We start from the raw sequence: 24,573 nt of genomic DNA, 5'->3' as shown, positions 1-24,573 counted from the left end.
CCCAGCACCATTTGTTAAAGAGACTGTCTTTTTTCCATTGGATGTTCTTTCCTGCTTTGTCAAAAATGAGTTGGCCGTACGTTTGTGGGTCTAGTTCTGGGGTTTCTATTCGATTCCATTGGTCTATGTGTCTGTTTTTATGCCAATACCATGCTGTCTTGATGATGACAGCTTTGTAGTAGAGGCTAAAGTCTGGGATTGTGATGCCTCCTGCTTTGGTCTTCTTCTTCAAAATTACTTTGGCTATTCGGGGCCTTTTGTAGTTCCATATGAATTTTAGGATTGCTTGTTCTAGTTTCGAGAAGAATGCTGGTGCAATTTTGATTGGGATTGCATTGAATGTGTAGATAGCTTTGGGTAGTATTGACATTTTGACAATATTTATTCTTCCAATCCATGAGCAGGGAATGTCTTTCCATTTCTTTATATCTTCTTCAATTACCTGCATAAGCTTTCTATAGTTTTCAGCATACAGATCTTTTACATCTTTGGTTAGATTTATTCCTAGGTATTTTATGCTTCTTGGTGCAATTGTGAATGGGATCAGTTTCTTTATTTGTCTTTCTGTTGCTTCATTGTTAGTGTATAAGAATGCAACTGATTTCTGTACATTGATTTTGTATCCGGCAACTTTGCTGAATTCATGTATCAGTTCTAGCAGACTTTTGGTGGAGTCTATCGGATTTTCCATGTATAATATCACGTCATCTGCAAAAAGCGAAAGCTTGACTTCATCTTTGCCAATTTGGATGCCTTTGATTTCCTTTTGTTGTCTGATTGCTGATGCTAGAACTTCCAGCACTATATTAAACAGCAGCGGTGAGAGTGGGCATCCCTGTCGTGTTCCTGATCTCAGGGAAAAAGCTCTCAGTTTTTCCCCATTGAGGATGATGTTAGCTGTGGGCTTTTCATAAATGGCTTTTATGATCTTTAAGTATGTTCCTTCTATCCCGACTTTCTCAAGGGTTTTTATTAAGAAAGGGTGCTGGATTTTGTCAAAGGCCTTTTCTGCATCGATTGACAGGATCATATGGTTCTTCTCTTTTTTTTTGTTAATGTGATGTATCACGTTGATCGATTTGCGAATGTTGAACCAGCCCTGCATCCCAGGAATGAATCCCACTTGATCATGGTGAATAATTCTTTTTATATGCTGTTGAATTCGATTTGCTAGTATCTTATTGAGAATTTTTGCATCCATATTCATCAGGGATATTGGCCTGTAGTTCTCTTTTTTTACTGGGTCTCTGTCTGGTTTAGGAATCAAAGTAATACTGGCTTCATAGAATGAGTCTGGAAGTTTTCCTTCCCTTTCTATTTCTTGGAATAGCTTGAGAAGGATAGGTATTATCTCTGCTTTAAACGTCTGGTAGAACTCCCCTGGGAAGCCATCTGGTCCTGGACTCTTATTTGTTGGGAGATTTTTGATAACCGATTCAATTTCTTCGCTGGTTATGGGTCTGTTCAAGCTTTCTATTTCCTCCTGATTGAGTTTTGGAAGAGTGTGGGTGTTTAGGAATTTGTCCATTTCTTCAAGGTTGTCCAATTTGTTGGCATATAATTTTTCATAGTATTCCCTGATAATTGTTTGTATCTCTGAGGGATTGGTTGTAATCATTCCATTTTCATTCATGATTTTATCTATTTGGGTCATCTCCCTTTTCTTTTTGAGAAGCCTGGCTAGAGGTTTGTCAATTTTGTTTATTTTTTCAAAAAACCAACTCTTGGTTTCGTTGATCTGCTCTACAGTTTTTTTAGATTCTATATTGTTTATTTCTGCTCTGATCTTTATGATTTCTCTTCTTCTGCTGGGTTTAGGCTGCCTTTGCTGTTCTGCTTCTATTTCCTTTAGGTGTGCTGTTAGATTTTGTATTTGGGATTTTTCTTGTTTCTTGAGATAGGCCTGGATTGCAATGTATTTCCCTCTCAGGACTGCCTTCGCTGCGTCCCAAAGCGTTTGGATTGTTGTATTTTCATTTTCGTTTCTTTCCATATATTTTTTAATTTCTTCTCTAATTGCCTGGTTGACCCACTCATTCGTTAGTAGGGTGTTCTTTAACCTCCATGCTTTTGGAGGTTTTCCAGACTTTTTCCTGTGGTTGATTTCAAGCTTCATAGCATTGTGGTCTGAAAGTATGCATGGTATAATTTCAATTCTTGTAAACTTATGAAGGGCTGTTTTGTGACCCAGTATATGATCTATCTTGGAGAATGTTCCATGTGCACTCGAGAAGAAAGTATATTCTGTTGCTTTGGGATGCAGAGTTCTAAATATATCTGTCAAGTCCATCTGATCCAATGTATCATTCAGGGCCCTTGTTTCTTTATTGACTGTGTGTCTAGATGATCTATCCATTTCTGTAAGTGGTGTGTTAAAGTCCCCTGCAATGACCACATTCTTATCAATAAGGTTGCTTATGTTTATGAGTAACTGTTTTATATATCTGGGGGCTCCGGTATTTGGCGCATAGACATTTATAATTGTTAGCTCTTCCTGATGGATAGACCCTGTAATTATTATATAATGCCCTTCTTCATCTCTTGTTACAGCCTTTAATTTAAAGTCTAGTTTGTCTGATATAAGTATGGCTACTCCAGCTTTCTTTTGGCTTCCAGTAGCATGATAAATAGTTCTCCATCCCCTCACTCTCAATCTAAAGGTGTCCTCAGATCTAAAATGAGTCTCTTGTAGACAGCAAATAGATGGGTCTTGTTTTTTTATCCATTCTGATACCCTATGTCTTTTGGTTGGCGCATTTAATCCATTTACATTCAGTGTTATTATAGAAAGATACGGGTTTAGAGTCATTGTGATGTCTGTATGTTTTATGCTTGTAGCGATGTCTCTGGTACTTTGTCTCACAGGATCCCCCTTAGGATCTCTTGTAGGGCTGGCTTCGTGGTGACAAATTCCTTCAGTTTTTGTTTGTTTGGGAAGACCTTTATCTCTCCTTCTATTCTAAATGACAGACTTGCTGGATAAAGGATTCTCGGCTGCATATTTTTTCTGTTTAGCACACTGAAGATATCGTGCCAAGCCTTTCTGGCCTGCCAAGTTTCAAAGGAGAGATCAGTCACGAGTCTTATAGGTCTCCCTTTATATGTGAGGGCACGTTTATCCCTTGCTGCTTTCAGAATTTTCTCTTTATCCTTGTATTTTGCCAGTTTCACTATGATATGTCGTGCAGAAGATCGATTCAAGTTACGTCTGAAGGGAGTTCTCTGTGCCTCTTGGATTTCAATGCCTTTTTCCTTCCCCAGTTCAGGGAAGTTCTCAGCTATAATTTCTTCAAGTACCCCTTCAGCACCTTTCCCTCTCTCTTCCTCCTCTGGGATACCAATTATGCGTATATTATTTCTTTTTAGTGTATCACTTAGTTCTCTAATTTTCCCCTCATACTCCTGGATTTTTTTATCTCTCTTTCTTTCAGCTTCCTCTTTCTCCATAACTTTATCTTCTAGTTCACCTATTCTCTCCTCTGCCTCTTCAATCCGAGCCGTGGTGGTTTCCATTTTGTTTTGCATTTCGTTTAAAGCGTTTTTCAGCTCCTCGTGACTGTTCCTTAGTCCCTTGATCTCTGTAGCAAGAGATTCTCTGCTGTCCTGTATACTGTTTTCAAGCCCAGCGATTAATTTTATGACTATTATTCTAAATTCACTTTCTGTTATATTATTTAAATCCTTTTTGATCAGTTCATTAGCTGTTGTTATTTCCTGGAGATTCTTCTGAGGGGAATTCTTCCGTTTGGTCATTTTGGACAGTCCCTGGAGTGGTGAGGACCCGCAGGGCACTTCCCCCGTGCTGTGGTGTATAACTGGAGTTGGTGGGCGGGGCCGCAGTCCGACCTGATGTCTGCCCCCAGCCCACCGCTGGGGCCACAGTCAGACTGGTGTGTGCCTTCTCTTCCCCTCTCCTAGGGGCGGGATTCACTGTGGGGTGGTGTGGCCCGTCTGGTCTACTTGCACACTGCCAGGCTTGTGGTGCTGGGGAGCTGGCGTATTAGCTGGGGTGGGTAGGCAAGGTGCACGGGGGCGGGAGGGGCAGGCTTAGCTCGCTTCTCCTTAGGTGATCCACTTCAGGAGGGGCCCTGTGGCAGCGGGAGGGAGTCAGATCCGCTGCCGGAGGTTTGGCTCCGCAGAAGCACAGAGTTGGGTGTTTGCGCGGAGCGAGCAAGTTCCCTGGCAGGAACTGGTTCTCTTTGGGATTTTGGCTGGGGGATGGGCGGGGGAGATGGCGCTGGCGAGCGCCTTTGTTCCCCGCCAAGCTGAGCTCTGCCGTCCGGGGGCTCAGCAGCTCTCCCTCCCTTTGTCCTCCAGCCTTCCCGCTTTCTGAGCAGAGCTGTTAACTTCTGACCTCCCAGACGCTAAGTCGCGCTTGCTGTCGGAACACAGTCCGTCCGGCCCCTCCGCTTTTGCCAGCCCGACTCAGGGGCTCTGCTTGGCCGGCGAGCCGCCCCTCCGCCCCGGCTCCCTCCCGCCAGTCCGTGGAGCGCGCACCGCCTCGCCGCCCTTCCTACCCTCTTCCGTGGGCCTCTCGTCTGCGCTTGGCTCCGGAGACTCCGTTCTGCTAATCCTCTGGCGGTTTTCTGGGTTCTTTAGGCAGGTGTAGGTGGAATCTAAGTGATCAGCAGGACGCGCGGTGAGCCCAGCGTCCTCCTACGCCGCCATCTTCCGGAACTTCTTTCAGCAAGGTATTTACTGAACCCACACTCAATATGTTTGGGTCAATCCAGCCCCCTGAATGTTTGGCTACTCTTATTAAGAGTCAACACAACATCCACATAGCCCAATGAAAAGAAAGGATTTACCAGTCTCCCTAGGACAGCTAGAAGCAACAGCATCTACACTGCCCCTATCTTCCTATATTTACTTTTATACCTACTGATAGAAAACCATTCTTCTTCCTATTCTGCAAGCTATCAAAACAACTCCACCAAGCATTTGTACTGTCAATGCACACATATTGTCCTCTTTCACTAGAGATTCACCTACTTTCTTCACCCACTGCTTCTCATTTAAGTTTGCTTGTAACTTCTACCTTAGGAGTCTTTTTTTTTCTTTAAGGAAAAAAGAGTCTGTTTTAGCTCTACTCTATGAGCTAGAAAATTAATCCCTACCCAACATAATGCAGGAATCAAGAATCCTTCTATTCCAGCATTCCTTTCAATTAATACCAACACTGTCCCAAGACATCCAGATTCAAATAGGCAATGAACCATGATGCCTCTCTCTCATCCTTTCCCTCAATCCAGTAACGGAAGTATTTCAATTTTATAGTTCTCTAAAATTTTCCTTTTGTAGGTTACATTTTCATCTATCTTTTATTTTAGGTCCATAAAAACATGTGCAATAACTTCCTAAGTTAAAAAAAAAAAACTAGAAAGGCACTAGTCCTAGTAACAAATATTCAAACAGTTATATGAAGAAATATTTCAATTTAGTTTATAAAACACTGAGTGCTTTCAGGCAGCATAACAAAAAACTGTCAGAAGATGCTTATCAGTATCAAGCAGTAGCACAGGAAACTTATTAACTGAATTTTTATTTATATGCCATTTCATAATGTGGGTAAAGTACTAACTGCTACATCATTTATCACAACAAAAATAAATGTAAGTTTTTTGGTACTGCATACTAGTTTCTTGCATTAATTAGAATACTATCATGAATTTAAACACACCAATCAAATCTAGCTTCAAAATTTCAGAATTCACTACAAACGTTGTGAAATTATTGGTTTAATGTGCATTTAGATACTTAGATTAAATTTAGGGTACTTTTTTGATAATTTGGACTATACAAACAAATAAATGTCAACTGACACCAAACCAAGCATTTTAGATAAAATATTTCTTTAAACTGTTTAATATTAACCTCTTGTGAGAATTCAAAATACTTTTCTTAGGTTCACTCTACAAATTTCTTGCTTCAAGTAATCAAAGAAAGAAGAAAATCTGAACACAGTAGTTATGAATGCAGGCTGTACAGTCTGACTGGCTGGGTTCAAATCCCACAGAATAGGTGTATAATCTTGACCAAGTTACTTAACTTATCTAGGACTGGCTGTTTTCATCACTTGTAAAATGAAGATGAGGTTATCTACCTTTAGGGTTATTATGAGGACTAAATAAGTTAATACACGTGAAACACTCAAAATAGCACCTTCCATTTAAAACCATTTAATAAATATTCATTACTATTATCACCATCATCACCACCACTGTATTATAAATGAATATAAAACCACAATGAGAAACAAACATAAACAGAGTTACCTAAAAGCAGGCAAGGAATAAACAAATTATTTGAATAAATGAATACATTTTTCAAGTACATGCGACATTCACAAATTAACAGTGAAATTTTATCAAAAAACATCCCTGTTTGCATAACTGAGAAAGTAGATGTGTAGTAGGAGACCAAAAACAAGAAGTAATTACCACAAATCTCACAACAGCAGTTTCCTCTGCTGAGGCAGGGAGGAGAATGTGATAAAAAAAAAAGAAAAAGAAAAAGAAAAAGAAAAAAGAACATACAGAATGCATATTGGATACGGACACTGTCCTACTTCCTGGCTTGGTGTGGGGAATACACAGGGGTTTCCTTTATAATTCTTTGCTATTCTGTACATAAATGTATGTTTGTATGTTATGATCTAATAGTTTGTTTTTAAAAAGTTAAGGACTAAGGGACGCCCAAGTGGCTCAGGCAGTTAAGTGACCAACTCTTGATTTTGGCTCAAGTCATGATCTCACGGTTCATGAGTTTGAGCCCCACATCAGGCTCTGCGCTATCAGCACAGAGCCTGTTTCAGATTGTCTCCCTCTCTCTCTCTGCCTCTCCCCCATTAGCACTCTCTCTCTCTCTCTCTCTCAAAAATAACATTAAAAAAATTTTTGTTCAGGGAGCCTAGGTGGCTCAGTCAGTTGAGCGTCTGACTTCGGCTCAGGTCATGATCTCACGGCTAGTGAGTTCAAGCCCTGCGTTGGGCTCTGTGCTGACAGCTCAGAGCCTGGAGCCTGCTTTGGATTCTGTGTCTCCCTCTCTCTCTGCCCCTAACCCACTCACATTCTGTCTCTGTCTCTCTCAAAAATAAACATTAAAAAAAATTTTTTTTAATTTAAAAAAATTTTTGTTTTAATTAGGTATAAATAGCATGCCATTCTCATAAAAAACCACTGCCTCCCAGAGCTAAACCAGGCAAACCTCTGTCTCCCTCTCTAACCCTTCCCTGATTTCTCTCTCAAAAATACATAAATTAAAAAGTTAAGGACTCAGATATTTATAACATTGTATATACTACTCATGGAAATGGAAAATATGAAAAGTTTAACAGTTAAAAAAACTACCAGTTTCTCACACAGACCATATATAAGCACTGTAGCAAATATAAACTGTTTCCACAGTATATGTACAAATAAAATTTTCAGTGCTCAGTTTCCTTCCTTGAAGGACAGCTACTTGATACTCCACCTAACAAGATACCTGATCCACAACACATGCATAAGACTCCATTCTAAGCCAGCAGAAACCTACCATTTTACATTTGGTAAATCCAACACTATAGCAATTTATAAAGTTCTTAGAACACAGACTTCTGAGATGCCCTTTCCTATACACAATTGGCTACTGAACATCTTAGCCTCAATGTCCACAGGTAACTCAAAACACATCTTTACCAAAGCACCTGGTGGCTCAGTCGATTGGGCATCCAACTTTGGCTCAGGTCATGATCTCACAGTTCCTGAGTTCAAGCCCCACGTGGGGCTTGCACTTGTCTGCACAGAGCCCACTGCAGGTCCTCTGTCCCCCTCTCTCTGCTCCTTCCCAACTTGTGCTCTCTCAAAAATAAATAAAACATTAAAAGAAAAAAAAACCTTTTTTTCCTACAAAAATCCTTTCTTGTTTCTATCTCCCTTAGTGGCTATCCTACCCTCCGAGATCAAAATCAGATACACAATACAAATTTATCTTTAAATAAAGCAATGCAAAGGCAGTGAGTGAAGGTTTTATGCACAGAATTAAATCAATCTGAAACAGTGAGAAGCAGGAAGCCAGTAAAAAAAGCGATTAAAATCTAAAGAAAACAGCATATTGGATGAGAGTGGTAACAGTGGAGTTTACAAGAAGTAAATGAAGATAGATTTTTGTAGATGAATGTTGACAAAATGTGTTGATGAACTGGATGCTAGGAAAGGAGGAGTGTGTCATGAGGATCCCTAGGTTTCTGGCTTGAGGTACCAGAAGATAGAACAATGTTCCAAGATTGAAACTAAAAGAGAAGCAGTAGGTGGTCATAGGGATTTTAATAATTCCATTTGAATGTATTCACTTTTGAAGTATTTGTGAGACACATAAAGAAGTAAAAATGCCACGTATGCATTGGATATTTAATTCTAAACTGAAAGAAGTTTAAACTAAAATTACAAATATGTGCATGAACACATAAAAGGTACTTGGATCCATGGAAAAGAATAAAATAACTTCAGGAAAGAGTTTAGGGAAAAAAGTAAATCCAAGGTTTATCAATGAGAACAACATTTAGAAATCCCTTACAAAAAGAGGAAGCAGAAAATTACTGCTCTTTCCTTACGTTTCCATCTAACAAAACTTCAAGATCCTTCAAGATCAACTTCTCTGTGAAGTCTTTAACCCCACACATAAAAATAGTCACTTTCTGACCTAGACCTCTCTTAGCTCTCCATTTATACTACTGTTCTTAACGTGCTGTATACTATAATCGCTTAAGTTCATAAACACCACCTATTGGTTTCTTGAGAAACGCTTTGGTCTTCTTAGCATTCACTATATCTAACTCATCACCTAACATACAGAATCAATTATTAACATATGAAAAATTACAAAGAAATGAACGTATTTTCGCTAAGCTTTCAATATGAAAATAGAATAAGCACAATATAGTATATTGACAAGCACATAAAATATCAGTTAAACTTTTAAAAACATCATTTGCTAATAAAAATAAAACATATAATAAAATACTATGTATCCACAGTCTCCAGAAGCATTTATTTCCACTACTCTGCTTGAAATAACAGTTTTTTTAAATAAGATCTACATAACCTTCAAAATGTATTTAATACCTAAAGGGAAATGTTTATGCTTTTGGACAACTTAATACAATATGAAATTTGATGTATCAAAATTTTAGTACTTGGTACATAATAGAACTAAATCTAGTTGGTTATATAAATTCAGTTGGTTATATATAAGAAAGGATTAAAAATCTCAGGGTCTAAGCAAATTCTAACATGATATTAAAATTACACCATTCCCCAAAGTAACAGAAGGTAAATCTGATGTAATAGATGACAACCAGTCAAGGACCAACTGATTCTGAAGAGTCTTTTGTTTCTCTTGTTCAAAGAAAAGCAAATGTAAAGGAAAGAAACTAGTACCTTTGCCACTGATGTTCTCCATTGTATACAGGTAATCCATGTAAAAAGCCCCAAACCTTTGCATTCCAGCTATCTCAGTGTATGTCTCCTGCCAACAAAGAAAAGCAAATAGAACACACATTGTATAGAAGTTGAGTTTAAAACCTAACAGGTCAAGAATCAGACACACATCCTTACACAGAATGTGTATCAAATCAAAGAATTACCAAAACAACAGAGGCTAGCCAAAGGATTCACTTCTAAGAAAGGTAATGTTAACTCTACAACAGGACATCCATAATTCTACTAGACCTTTTGAACACTTTATCAATGTCTGGTTAATGAACACCTGTAATGGAATAGGATAGTATACCCTTGACCTTTATCAACATCACAAAACTGTCTAATAATATATATACCCTCAAATATATTTAATCCTTAAATAATCCAGTACACTTAAATGAAACTTAAATACTAAAGATATACTAAAATATGTATAATGTATGTAAGTATGCAGATTAAAATTAAATTCTTTATAAAAGTAAACATAGCAAAAAGAGTTAAAATATATTTTATTTATTCTATTATATTAACCTTCAGGTAACCTTTTTTTGAATGTTTAAATTTATTCCATAGAAGTACACGGATTTTATATGAAAAATTCAAATAACACTAAGATTACATACATAGTAAAACGTGAAATTCTTCATCTCTTCCCATTTATCCCCTACACAGAGGAACTAACATTAGAAGACAACGCTACAAGTTTCCTCCATGACTATCTTAACTTTAGAGAATGGATAAACCAACTAACTGGCTACATACTATATATAAGTAGAGATCTTTGGCACTCTTTAAACTTTTCTAGATGTAGAAACTGGACAAAAATACTCTAAATGTTTCAATGAACAACCATCATTTAGAATATATTACTTGAGAAGAAAAATGGCAATCCCAACTATTCACACAAAGCATCCGCCCTAACAGAGCCTAGAAACTGGCTCAACTATATACTCTCTAACCTTATGATGGGCTGCATCCAAGATGAATTCTGCACGAGTACCATTATTTTCTGGACTTCGGTAATCAAACAATGAGTTTGTGAGGTATGTCAAACCTTTCATACTCAAATTTTCACCACAAATGAAGAAACAGGCTTCCTGAAAATAAATACAAAAATTTCTTAACAGGAGGAAAAATCATTGAACTGCTAAAGAAAATAAAACCTTGGTTTTATAATACCCATTTAGTAGTCACTACAACTTGAAGTCCTATAAAAAGACAAGGAACGTTGTCTCCATTTTTCACTGCCTATATTGGCAAAGAACATTTTAACAAACCAAAAAGGAACTCCAAGTGGCTGCCATAAACAAGAAAGAAGAAACATTTATGAATTGAAAAGTATTTGGAACTACTGTCCAGGTGTTAAGTGCTACCAACTTTCTAAATTCCCCTGAGCTCTATAATTTCTTATAGGGGAAAACAGTAAAGTTCCTCTTTTAAGCCAAAGATATATGTAGTCTAACAGATTTTTTGGTATGGTTAAACACTTCAATAAGCACTTCATTATCCCTGTCTTTTATCCAAAAAGAAGAAGGAGGAGGAGGAGGGAGGAAAGGGAGAATTTGACTTACAGTTTCACTTCTATTCATATTCTCTTCAAAATCTTTAACACCCATAATTCCTTTAAGGCACATGGCTCTGCAACCAACAAAACCAATCTGGCAATCAAAAAAAGGCTCTCCCATCATAAGGGCCTATAAGAGAGAAGGAAACATTAGAACCAAGAATTTGAATTTCATAAAAATGTTATATATAGGCTTTTCTTGTAAAACTTCTAAATTAGGAAAAACAACTTCTTTAGGATTATGGCCTTTGCAAATTTATTCTCCTCAGATCATAACCCTATTAAGAAATATCTTACTTGTCTCTGTATCCTCAAATCTTTGTATCCTCAATGACTGGCACCTTACGAACATTAATCTACACATATATATGAGCTCACACAAGTTAAATGAAGAAAATGAAAGGATAAATTAACATTCCATATTACAATAAAATCTTTGTTAAATATTTCAACCAATACTACTGATGACTAAAATAGAATTATAAAACCATAAATGTACTTTAAACATACCACTTATGATAAAAGCTTGCATTTATTAAACATTAAAGGCCATTCAAAAAGTTTTAAAAATATATGTTCAATGTTGAAAGATTACCTCAACTGTAGTTCCTTCTTGTTCCCAACACAATACTTCTTTAGATTTAACTTTCTGAGGGCTATAATAACTACTCTCAGCTTGCATTTCAGTGAGCTAAGAAACAATGTAAGAATATTAAGTAAAATTAGTATTAGGAAAGCAATAAGCTGTCATTATTATGATGAATTGATGGAAACAGGGCCAATTTTAAGATTCAGGAAATTTAATTATTAAGCAGGAAAACAGGTGCAACAAAAACAGCTGTGACAGATTATCCATGGTATAAAGGTTGAAAATGCGAGTCTAAACTCACATAGAGAATTTAATGCCATCTTATTTTATTTAACTTCTTTAACAATATTGCTTGAAAAGGTAAAGTTGTGTATAAGTCCCATAGTTATATAACTATTCATACATTCTGCGAAAAATTTTATGTATTTTAACCTCAATTCAATATACATTCAACCAGGTTTAGTTCAATCATTTACAAAATTTCTCCCAAAGTTTCCATCAAAAAGGAAATTATGAACAGACACAAAGAGATTCAACAAAACTTATTCTAATTCTGTGAGGGAAGTAGGTTCGTGGGTGTTTACTTTCAACGTTTGTGTCTCATAGAATGTCTCAGACTCATTCAGTGATGCAAACACTTAATGGGTGACAGCTGGGTAACAAGTACTAATCAAGATGCTGCCAAAACAACAACTCTTGCACCCCTGAAGCTTACAAGACATTACTTGTATGTATCCAAAAACGAGATAAATTATCTTCCAAAGGTACTTTTCTGAATGCAGTATAGTATCCTGGTTTGGATCATGTTACAGAAAACAACTTTATAAAATGCGATTAAACTCTGGAATTTAACAGTAATGCCCCAGTGTTGGCTTCCTAGTTTTGACAAATGTACTATGATAGCATAAGATGTTAATAGGGAAACTGAGTAATGAGTATATGTGAACTCTCTGTATTTTGCAAGTTTTCTGCAAATATAAAACTGTTCTAAAATAAAGGGGTTTTTTTTAATTTTTTTTTTAATGTTTACTTATTTTTGAGAAACAGAGACATAACATGTGCGAGGAAGGGGCAGAGAGAGAGGCAGAGACAGAATCTGAAGCAGGCTCCAGGCTCTGAGCTGTCAGCACAGAGCCAAACGCAGGGCTTGAACTCACAAACCGAGATCATGACCTGAGCTGAAGTCGGACACTTAACTGACTGAGCCACCCAGGTGCCCCTAAAGTTTTTATTTTTTTAAAGGTATTCTGCCATGTTTGCTAATGAGACCCTTCCTTAAACTCCTATGCAGTGGATGGATTTTTCAAACGGGGGCACCTCAGTTAAGCGCCCAACTTCAGTTCAGGTCATCATCTCGCAGTTTATGAGTTTGAGCCCCACGACGGGCTCTGTGCTGACAGGCCCAGCCTGGAGCCTGCTTCAGATTCTGTGTCTCCCTCTCTCTCTGCCCCTACCTGGCTCGAGCTCATGCACGCACTTGCTTGCTCTCTCTCTCTCTCAAAAACAAACATTAAAAAAAATAAGTTACAAAAACAATATTTAACTTTGGTCAAATAGAACTTACTAAACCAAAAAGTTATTTTAAGCATGATAACTTCTTTATACTTAAAATCAACTACTTATTCTCATTTCTTAATAGCAAAGAGTTTATTACATATGAGCCCTTATTTCTTAGATGCTTCTAGAACTAGTATACACAATGTCGTTATTTTAAAGTACAATTCTATGAAATACTCAAGTAAAGTCAGTATTTTAAACTTGATCACCCTTCAGCTGTCTACAATTATTGTAGAGAAAAAGCAATTAATTGATTAAAAGGACTCAAACATTACAAGAACAATTTTCAATGTGATTTTTAAAACGCTACATTTAATTTGGCATGATTTTTGTTGGATACGTATCAACTGTTCAGAATGCTAATGTAGAAACACGACCTTATTTTCTGACCAAAATATGAACCACAAATTAATTCCATACATTCTTTAAGTCCAAGCTGAACAATGAACTCTAATGTTTTCCTCCTAAATATCAACGGATTTCCCTTAGAGAAACCTTAGAGACATAAATGTTCGAAAAAAATTTTAAATGTATTAACTAATGACAAGTACTGCCCCAAAAGTCTATAAAAGTTTTGTATATAAATACAAACTATTCTGACTCAGTTTAATACAATTCTTCCTATCAATGAAGAGAAATATACCAGAATAATTTCAAATTTAAAAGTAAATAAACAAAACTCACCAGAAAAGATAGAACTTTTGCTAGCAATCCCTAACTTCCCTCACAAACTTAGATTAAAAGTAACTTTTTTATCATCTAAAACTGGCAATAAACATATGCTTTCACAAATATGTGGAATTTAAAAACGAAAACAAATGGGGCACCTGGGTGGCTCAGTTGGCTAAGCACCTGACTTGGGCTCAGGTCATGATCTCACAGTTCATGAGTTCAAGCCCCAGGTCAGACTGTATGCTGACAGTTCAGAGCCTGGAGCCTGTTTCGGATTCTGTGTCTCCCTCTCTCTCTCTGCTTCTCCCCTGCTCATGCTGCTCTGTATCTCCCTCAAAAATAAATAAACATTAAAAAAATTATTTTAAACCAAGACAAATGAACAAACAATAAGAAGAATCAGACCATAAATATAGAAAACAAACTGACAGTTGTCAGAGGGGAGGGGCTTGGCGAGGGGAGGCGATGAGCAAAATGGATGGAGGAGATTGAAATATACAGGGTTCTGGTTACAGAACGAATTAAGTCAAGGGAATATAAAAGGTACACCATAGGGAATATAGTCAATGATACTGTAATAGCATTGCATGGTGATATTTGGTAGCTAGACTTGTGGTGAGCATACCATAATGTATACAGATGTGTAGAGAGATGTGGATTCATTTCATTGTACACCTCAAACTAATGTAACATTGTGTTTCAACTATACTCAAAAAACAATTATACCACTAAAAACTATAAGTATAATGTAAGTTCTCTAAATAGTTCATTCATGCTGCTGTTACTAAGATATGTTTATGTATCTTTTAGAACTTAAGCTTGAATATTTATACTTACAAATAATGCAATTACAGTTGTTGCCAAAACATCTATTAAAAGCAGAGATGATCATATAATTAAAAAATTTTAATAAACTAAAAAAATAAAACTGACAATATATGTAATAATTGCTGGCAACAGTGGCTTTTTTATTATATATTTTAAAGATTTTATTGTTTTATTTTTAATTTTACAGACTGATGCATAGTCCCTTTCAAAGCTGTATCAGTGAATTTTAATTGTGAAATTAATAAAAAAAATGTGTTCCCTAGAAGAATTCAGAAAAAAATGATGTCAAAATAGCACAGCTCTTTTACCATTTTTGCCCCAAATTTTATTACCAAAAAAAAATCTTTTAAACCAATTAAGCTCAAATTTTGTTAAAACTCACTTTCTACATTTTTCAGGGTTTGTCATATTAGAAAATACTTAATGCTTTTAATTAGAAAAGTCTTTAAAGACTGTTTAAAATATTTTTATCTAGGGGCACCTGGGTGGTTCAGTCAGTTGAGCGTCCGACTTCGGCTCAGGTCATGATCTCTCAGTTCACGAGTTTGAGCCCCATGTTGGGCTCTGTGCTGACAGCTCAGAGCCTGGAGCCTGCTTCAGATTCTGTGTCTCCCTCTCTCTCTGCCCTTACCCCACTCGTACTCTCTCTTTCTCTCTCTCTCTCAAAAATAAATTTTAAAAAAAACATTAAAAAAAATTTTTTTTAATTAAAAAAATTAAATATTTTTATCTACCATCTGCTGTAGTTATAAATTGCATAGCAAGATACTTCAGTAGTTAAACAACAAGTCAAATTAAAAACACCATGAAGCAAAAACTTGATTTTTTTTTCTGTGCAACACTTCCAGTATCTAACAAGTTACCTGGAATACAACGTCACAGGTTGAACACAGGTGTTTACCTCCTTCAGAAAAATGCCTCCACAATAAACCAACAAAGACAAATAAAACTGAAGAAGTATAATCTAAAAAAGAATCCCAAAATTTTGGAAGATGGAAAGCAGACGAGGAGATACGTAGGATGGATAAATTTATTTACTTGTTCAATATATACCAGGCAATTTCCAAGAGCTGGAGATACCTTTTCAAAGTAGCCTTTTTTAAAAACTACCACTTGCTGAGTTTAGTATACTACCAAAATAGAATATCCACAATCTTCTGAAAAGGCTATTATTCTTTCACTCACTGATAAACATTTGGGTTGTTTCAACTATTTTTCTAGGATTTTTGTTTTATTTTAAGTAATCTCTACACCCAATGTCGGGCTCAAACCCACAACTCCAAACTCAAGAGCCTCATGCTCTCCCAACCAAGCGAGCCAGGGACCTCAGGTTGGTTCAACCTTTTGCCCATTGTGAATAATGTTTTCATGAACATTCATGTATGTCTATTTGTTTGAGTACAGTTTTGACTATATACCTAGGAATGGAATTGCTGAGTCATATAACTCTATGTTTAACTTTTTGAGGAACCACCAAACTATTTTCCACAGCAACTATACCATTTTACATTCCCACCAGTGTTCCCATTTGCTTTCAGCCAGCTCCAACTAAGATTCTGCCAGTGTCAAATCACTGCTCTATTCAAGATCACCAACAATTCCCACAATGCCAAATCTAATGATCCATTCTCACAAATGACCTACTCTGTCAACTTTAAAACATTTATGGCACTCAGCTTCCAGACAGACACTCTTGGTTTTCTGCCTAACTTATTTTCAGTTTCCCACACTATTTTTGCCTCTTCTTTCCAAATACTTAACACCACAGTGCCCCAGAGTTTGGCCCTAGAACCTTTCCTTTTTTATATCTACACTGATTCTAGTCTTAACAAAATCTTCTGAAATTTATATACCCAGACCAAACTTCTAATCTGAACTCTAGAGAGGAAATAATTTTATGAAGTAAGGATTGCTAGACTATCTTACATCTACTAAGTGTAAAACAAACTTTCAACTAGATTCTTTCCAGAAATCAAAATTTATGCATTAAAGATGAAAGAAATACAAACAGCAAGAAAAAGGAAACCTACTTTGAAAGTTACAGTTGCCTTTGTGCAATAAAATCCTATAGACACAATAGGATCCTTCAAAGTCTGTGCTTTTTGCTGATGCATGGCTGATGTAGGATCATTCCCAAGGAAGTCTTCCTCATTATCATCATAACTCACAATTGCAGGCACAAATGACCAGGCCCAAGACACCCATCCCTGTGGCTGCTCATCCTCTTGCTGTGAATACAGCTCTTGGCCTTTGTACTGAGCAGGATACTGCACATCTATTCTTGTTTCATCTTCAACACCTAGCAAAATAAAGTCATTTTAAATAAATCAAGAGGATTTGACTAAAAGGGAAATTAGGAATATAAATTCTATAAAAATATTTCTTCCATATCCTTGTTTTGAAATATAAAGTATGAACAAATTATACACTGGCTATTATTATTTGAAGCCAGTAATTTAGCATTACTACTTTCAAGTTTTTATATGTTGTACTACGTTAATCCCCTTACAGAGTCCACAATTAATGTTATATGGGGAGTAGTTTATAACATAATTTTAAATGACCTGATAAATACAAAGAATAAATTCATTCTTTAGCATTCCATTAACAACTACCTTCCAAAAATAAGGTGCTAAGAAACTGAGTTTTCTCAGAAACGTAGTATCAGAAATATCTAAGAAAAGTTCTTTATTTTCTGATGCACCCAATAAAAAAAATGTCAAGCACTCCTAGGCAAAATGCATCCCCCACCCCAGGGCACCTGAGTGGCTCAGTTGGTTGAGGGCCCAACTCTTGATTTCAGCTCAGGTCATGATCCCTGGGGCATGGGATCAAGCCCTTCATCAGGCTCTGCACTGAGCATAAAGTCTGCTTAGTCTTTCTCCTTCTCTCTCTCTCCCCCTTCCTCCTTCCCTCCCTTTTCTTTGCCCCCTCCCTCCCTCCTCTTTGCCCCCTCCCCCCCTCATGCTCTCTCAAAGAAAAAAAAAATGCAAACTCCCCCCCAAAAAACAATTATCCCTAAGAGCAAAGTATTATAATTATTCTTTATTTTTTTTAAGTAGGCTTCATGCAGATCTTGAACTCATGACCCTGAGATCAAGACCTAAGCTGAGATCCATAGTTGGATGGTTAACCAACTCAGCCACCCAGGTGTCCCTATAATAGAATTATTCTTATGATATTAAAAAAAATGATAGTGTTGGTGATTATTAGTGGGTAACATAAATTATCTTTTTGATTCTACATATGAAAAAATTATAGCAAAGAACTTTCATGTAGTTAGAAATTGACAAAGAATTTAAATCCCAACCACTCCAGGGTTGCCTGGGTGGCTCAGTCAGTAAAGCGTCCGACTTTGGCTCAGGTCATGATCTCACAGTTGGTGAGTTTAAGGCCTGCATCAGGCTCTGTGCTGACAGATCAGAGCCTGGAGCCTGCTTTGGATTCTGTGTCTCCTGTTCTCTCTGCCCCTCCCCCACTCACATTCTGTCTCTCTCTCTCAAAAATAAACATTAAAAAAAATTGTTTTTAATTCCAAACACTCCATTATGCCACTTTCATCAAGACAAACTCCATCCCAGTCTCTCACCGTTACCCTAACAATACAAAAAACACATATCATCATGCAATTTAGGGGGAAAAATCACTTTTTACAAAATTAATGGCATAATTCAAGCATATTTACTGTCCAGTGAGAAATCTATAAAACACACACTCCATTAAATACCATCTTCATATAGATCCACTGAATCTGAATTTCTAGTCAGTTTTCTAGCTAGAATAACTTCATAACTTTTTTAATCCTTATGACAGGAGACTCTTGGAACATATTATACTTACAGGTTATGAAACATGGCCATTTATCTTCATTCATCTGAGAAGGAAAAGACTTACTAAAGTAGTAACTAAAGAATCTAAAATCCAGTACCACAGCCATTTTACTTAAATTATAAAAGGTACAATCCAGAAAATATTTTGTATAATCTTGCTGTTTAACCATAAATATTTTATCAGTTTCTTTTTTTTTCAACGTTTTTTTTTTTTTTTTTTTTTAATTTTTTTTGGGACAGAGAGATACAGAGCATGAACGGGGGAGGGGCAGAGAGAGAGGGAGACACAGAATCGGAAACAGGCTCCAGGCTCCGAGCCATCAGCCCAGAGCCTGACGCGGGGCTCGAACTCACGGACCGCGAGATCGTGACCTGGCTGAAGTCGGACGCTTAACCGACTGCGCCACCCAGGCGCCCCTATTTTATCAGTTTCTATTGAGGAATAAAGCCTGTTATTAACTGCCCCTGGTAAGATCTCAAATTGGTCATCATCAATGAATATCATCTCAGTTATAAAACAAGTCAGGTCACCTCAACCTCGTTAGCAATGACAAGGTTGAGTCAACTCCCAACCTGTGTTGTCTAAACGATTAAAACAAAGGAAGTATCCACTGCTTGATCTTGTGAAACAAAAGAAACATCACTAACAGAGCTCTGAAAAATAGCCACTATAATTTATACTTAATATGAATTAAAAATTAAGAGGGATTTTGATGAAAGATGGTTCTGAAGTTTCAAATCTTTGCTGTTTTGCAAAAAGAATGAATTAGAGCCCTGAAATGAAAAAGGCATCTCCCTAAGCTCTGGTTAGAATTTCCTAAAATACTCTCTTCCTTCAGAACAGTGCATCTTTTTCTTTTCATATTTAGTTATTTTGAGAGAAAGAGGGAGAAAGTGAGTGGGGGAAGGGCAGAGGAAGGGAGAGACGGAATCAGAAGCAGGCTCCATGCTGTCAGTGTGGAGACCAATGCGGGGGGCTCAATCTAACGAACTGTGAGATCATGACCTGAGCCCAAATCAATAGCCAGATGCATAACCGACTGCCCCCAGAACAGTGCATCTTAATCTGGGCCTTTTGATAGAATTTAGGAACTTCATGAATTTCAATGAAAAAAATATATTAAGTATTTAAAATATAGCATGTTTAATTATGAAAGTAACAAATCACAGTTGCGAGTTTAATTATTAATACAAGTAACAAATCACAACTGCATCGCCATCAATTGTAAACCCTACAAAAATCAGATATATCAAGTAACAGTTGTGAAGTTATCTCAAAATACCATTTACACACATTACTCCTTGGAAACTATGATAGTTATTAGACTTGCTTGTAACTGTCATTAATGTATTAACATAGAAGCACATGTTAAAAAAACAAAAAAGATAAAACATAGGAAATAGTATTTTTCAAAACTAGGTATCAGGCAGTTTAGCCAGTGAGTCCTGAGACATGGGAAACAAGAAAAATGAGGTGTATGTTTGTGCCACCATACCACCTCGACAGAGTTTCTAAACCAGGGATAAGAAAGAGGAAATCCAAGAACTCGGTAGTCTCCTCGGATGAGAAGACAGAGTAGTGAGTCCAGGGAGACTTAAGTTTGCAGGGCAGAGTACCAAACAAGAAAGACCTGTTCAGAGAGAGTGAGTGAGCAAGCGAGCTCTTTATACCTGCAGAGGGTCCAACTCCAGTCTTCAGCTAAGTATTAATCAGTTCATGCAAGAACTACTGAGGCCACGAAAAGAACCACAAGAAAAAAGCAAAGAAAATAATCCTCAAGACTGAACGCAAAATTGGGAATAGTTTGTGTTCTCAGCAGGAAGAAAGAAAAAAACATCAAGAAATAACTCAAAAGGCAAATTGTGGCAGTAGTGGGACAAAACTGGCCCCAAGCTAATGGTGGTTCTGATCTCAACTAAAAAACATTTAAACCAAAAACAAAACAAAACAAAAACATTTAAAGCAAGCCAAGTGAATTATTTCCAAGGAACTTCACTTTTTGCTAGCATACAAATATATCCAGCACCCAACAAGATAAAATTTACAACGTCTGGCATCCAATTAATAATTACCAGGCACATGGAGCACCTGGGTGGTTCAGTCGGTTAGGTGTCCAACTCTTGATTTCCGCTCAGGTCATGACTTCACGGTTCACGAGTGAGTATGGAGATTGGGATTCTCTCCCATTCTCTCTGCCCTTCCCCTGCTCATGCTCGTTTGCGCACATGCTCTCTCTCTAATTAAATAAGTAAAAATTTTTTTTAAGTTTTTAATTTAAAAATTAACAGGCATGCAAAGATGTAAGAAAATACAACACAGATGAGGGGGGAAAAGTCAGTCATTAGAAAAAGACCTAGGTATGATACAGTTCATAGCATTAGTAAACACGGACATTAAAATGGCTATATAAATAAAAAGACATTTAAGAAAGTGTAAACAAGGAGAAATATGAAAGGTTTTAACAATCCAGAGATGAAAAATGCAGTATCTGAGATAAAATATAAGTTAGATGTGATTAATAGCAGATTAGATACACAAGATTAGTGAACTAGAACAGAAATAGAAACTCTCAATAATGAATCAAAATAAAAGGTAAATGAACAAAAATGAACAGACCATCAGAGAGCTCTGCTGAACTTCAGGCAGCCTAATAGACATGTAATTACTGTCTCCAAAGGAAAGAGGAGAACTGAAAAACATATTTCAAGAAATAATGGGGGCACCTGGGTGGCTCAGTCAGTTAAGCGTCAGACTTCAGCTCAGGTCATGATCTCACGGTTCGTGAGTTTGAGCTCCACATCGGGCTCTACACTGACAGCCGAGAGCCTGGAGCCTGCTTCGGATTCTGTGTCTCCCTCTCTCTCTGCCCCTCCCCTTCTTGCACTCTCTTTCTTTCTCTCAAAAATAAATAAACATTTAAAAAAAAAATTTTAAAGAAATAATGCCCACAATTTTTCTAAGTATATATGAAAACTATAAACCCACAGACCTAAAAACCATAATGTAACATGTAGAAAGGATACCATGGCATATCAAAATCAAGATGCTTAAAACCTTCTAAGAGGTTCATAGGCTTACCAGAGTATCCGAGGAATCCACAGCACCCACAATAAAATAATCCCTGCTTTACACAGAAGAGAAAACTAATTTCTACTACTCTGCAAGCAAATACTAAAGTTGCTTTCTCCCTTTATTAACACAGAAGAAAAATCTAGTCACCTCTTGATGACAGAACAGTTAAAAAAGGAAAATATGAAATTTACATTTAATCAAAATTTAAAACTCTCCGCTCAAGGCACACCTGGTGGCTCAGTTGCCTTTGGCTCAGGTTATGATCTGAGTTTCAAGACCTGCATCGGGCTATGGGTTGACAGTGAAAAAACCTGCTTCGGATTCTCTGTGACCCACCCCCCCCCCCAGCCCCTCCTCCACTCTTGCTCTGTCAAAAATAAATTATCATCAAAAAAAAATTCTTAAAACAAAAAAACACTCTGCTCAAGAGACACCTATTTAAAATTTTGTTTTAATGTTTATTTTTGAAACAGAGAGAGACAGAGCATGAACGGGGGAGGGTCAGAAAGAGAGGGAGACACAGAATCGGAAGCAGGATCCAGGCTCTGAGCTGTCAGCACAGAGCCCAACAGGCTCCAAGGTGGGGCTCAAGTCACAGACCATGAGATCATGACCTAAGCCAAAGTCGGAAGCTCAACCGACTGAGCCACCCAGGTGCCCCAAGAGACACCTATTAAAAATGAATTAGCCAAGTCACAGGCTGGCAAAAAATATTCCCAAAATATGTATGTGACAAAGGATTTGAATTCAGAATATATAAAATAAATCACAAATCAGTAACAAAACCCAAATAAAAGTTAACAATAAGCCAATATCTAACATACTCTTCAAAAAGGTAAATATATTAATAGTCAATAACTACTTGAAAAACTTCAAAATAATTGCTCATCAATGAAATGCAAATTAAAACCACATTGAGATATCACAACCACATCCATCACATTGGCAACAAGTAAAAAATGACTGGTAACACCAAATGCTGGTAAAGATATGGAACAATTGGAAATCTTATACAATGCTGATGGGAATGCAAAATGGCACACATTTCAGAAAAAAAAAAAAAAAAAAAACCTGATTACTTTCTTTAAAAAAAAAAAGAAAGAAACCTAAACATATACTTCCACTGTTAGATATCTACACAAAACAAAGAATAGCACATGTCTACAAGAAACTTGTAGAAGAATGTCCAGGACAGCTTTACTTATAATAACCAAAACTGGAAATAGCCCAAATATCCATCAACAGGAAAATGGCTAAAATACACTATGGTATATCCATAGAATGTATATAGCAATAAAAAGGAAAGAACTACTGATATATGCAACAACATAGATGAATCCCCAAAATATTGTACCTTCAAGACAGTGAAAATATATGAAACCATAATGATGGACACATGCCATTACACATTTGCAAAAATCCATAGAATGTAAAATACAAAGAGTGAACCATGTGTCACCCTGGAGGGGATGTTGATAATGTGGGAAGCTATGCATGTTAGAGTGCAGAGAGTATATGGGAAATCTCTACCTACCCTTCGATTTTGCTGTGAACCTAAAACTTCTCAAAAAAATAAAGTCTTAAGTAAAAAAAATAAATAAATAAAAAGTAAAAAAGGATATTATGCTTAATGAAAGAAATCCTTTCACAAGAGTTTATACTGTATGATTTGATTTATATGAAATTCTAGAATTAGCAAAAAAAAATTTTTTAATTCAGAACAGTGTTTGCCTGAGTGAAAGTGGGGGGGTGTGCAAATGATTATAAAGGAGCAAAAGAAAACTTTTTAGAGATATTGATAATCTTTACCTTAATGATATTATATATCACACAGGTGTACACATTTCACAAAACTTGAATAATATACTTAAGATTTATACATTTTGCATGCCTGGGTGGCTCAGTTGGTTAAGTGTCCAACTTCAGCTCAGGTCATGATCACAGAGTTAGTGAGTTCAAGCACAGAGCCAGCTTCAGATTCTCCGTCCCCCTCCCCCCATCACACCCCACCCCCACACACATGTGCTCTCTCTCTCTCTCTCCCCCCCAAAACAAGCATTAAAAATAAAGATTTATGCATTTCACTTTGCAAATTACACCTTCAAAAAAATTAAAAGAACCATTAAGAAATATAAATGCTAGTTAACAATACAATGCTGAAGTCTAGGGGTGAAGTATACTGATGTCTAAGTTACTTTGAAAGGCATCAAAAACACTGGTTGAACTGATGAAGAGAAAGGTTAGATGAACAGCTATGTGATAAAGCAAATTTAGCAAACTATTAAGTGTAGAATCTCAAGAATGAGTATATATATGGGTGTCCACTGTATAATCCTCTTTCAACTTTTCTATATATTCGAAATTTGTCATAATAGCATGTTGGAAAAAAACTGAGGACCCTCTAGATGCTAGGTTTTGTTCTAGATATAAGATGCTGTTCCTGTTTCAGGAGTTCATTGTCTAACAGGAATTCACTCTCCAGTGTAAAATAAACGTATAATTTATACCTACATATACTCATGTTATTCCCTAAGCTTTTAAGTTATTCCCTAAGCTTTTAAGCAGATATTCTTAATAAGTTATATTTTAAATACTATGAAATTTGGCCTTTAGAAATGTACAATTCAGTGGTTTTTTAGTAAAATCACAAAGTTGGGCAACCATCATCACGATCTAATTTTAGAACATTTTCATCACTCCAAAAAGAATACCTCTACCCGTTAGCAGTCACTCCCCATTCCCTCCTCCTCCAAACCTACTTTCTGCTTTTACAGATTTGGCTATTATGGATGTTTCATATAAATAGAATCATACAATGTGTTCCTTTCTGACTGGTTGCTTTCACTTATGATATTTTCAAAATTCATCATGTTGCAGCATGTATCAGTTTTTCATTCTTTTGTATAACTGAGTAATAGTCTAGTGTATGGATATATCACAATCGTTTATCCATTCATCAGCTGATGGACATGAAGGATGTTTCACTTTCTGGTTATCAT

At 36.7% G+C, this 24,573-nt stretch overlaps 1 protein-coding gene across 14 annotated transcripts in view; it reads right to left on the bottom strand.

Annotated features, from left to right (window-relative positions):
- Positions 1–24,573, bottom strand: part of VPS13B (vacuolar protein sorting 13 homolog B) — an 805,543-nt gene that overhangs the window by 692,339 nt on the left and 88,631 nt on the right. For all 14 annotated transcript variants that reach the window (XR_009253621.1, XM_058699594.1, XM_058699595.1 and 11 more), the window contains 5 exons: positions 16,702–16,970; positions 11,621–11,716; positions 11,033–11,155; positions 10,421–10,558; positions 9,420–9,507 (listed from right to left, as the gene is read on the bottom strand). Coding sequence is in view for 13 of the 14 variants with exons in the window: in XM_058699594.1 (XP_058555577.1) it covers positions 9,420–9,507; positions 10,421–10,558; positions 11,033–11,155; positions 11,621–11,716; positions 16,702–16,970 (714 nt within the window). In the remaining variant the exon portion in view is untranslated. The remainder of the gene's footprint in view (positions 1–9,419; positions 9,508–10,420; positions 10,559–11,032; positions 11,156–11,620; positions 11,717–16,701; positions 16,971–24,573) is intronic.

Source organism: Neofelis nebulosa, chromosome 14 (genome assembly GCF_028018385.1).
Source record: "Neofelis nebulosa isolate mNeoNeb1 chromosome 14, mNeoNeb1.pri, whole genome shotgun sequence".
Classification (NCBI taxonomy): Eukaryota; Metazoa; Chordata; class Mammalia; order Carnivora; family Felidae; genus Neofelis; species Neofelis nebulosa.
Note: the sequence above shows the minus strand (reverse complement) of the source record. Positions and strands in the feature narration are given on the sequence as shown.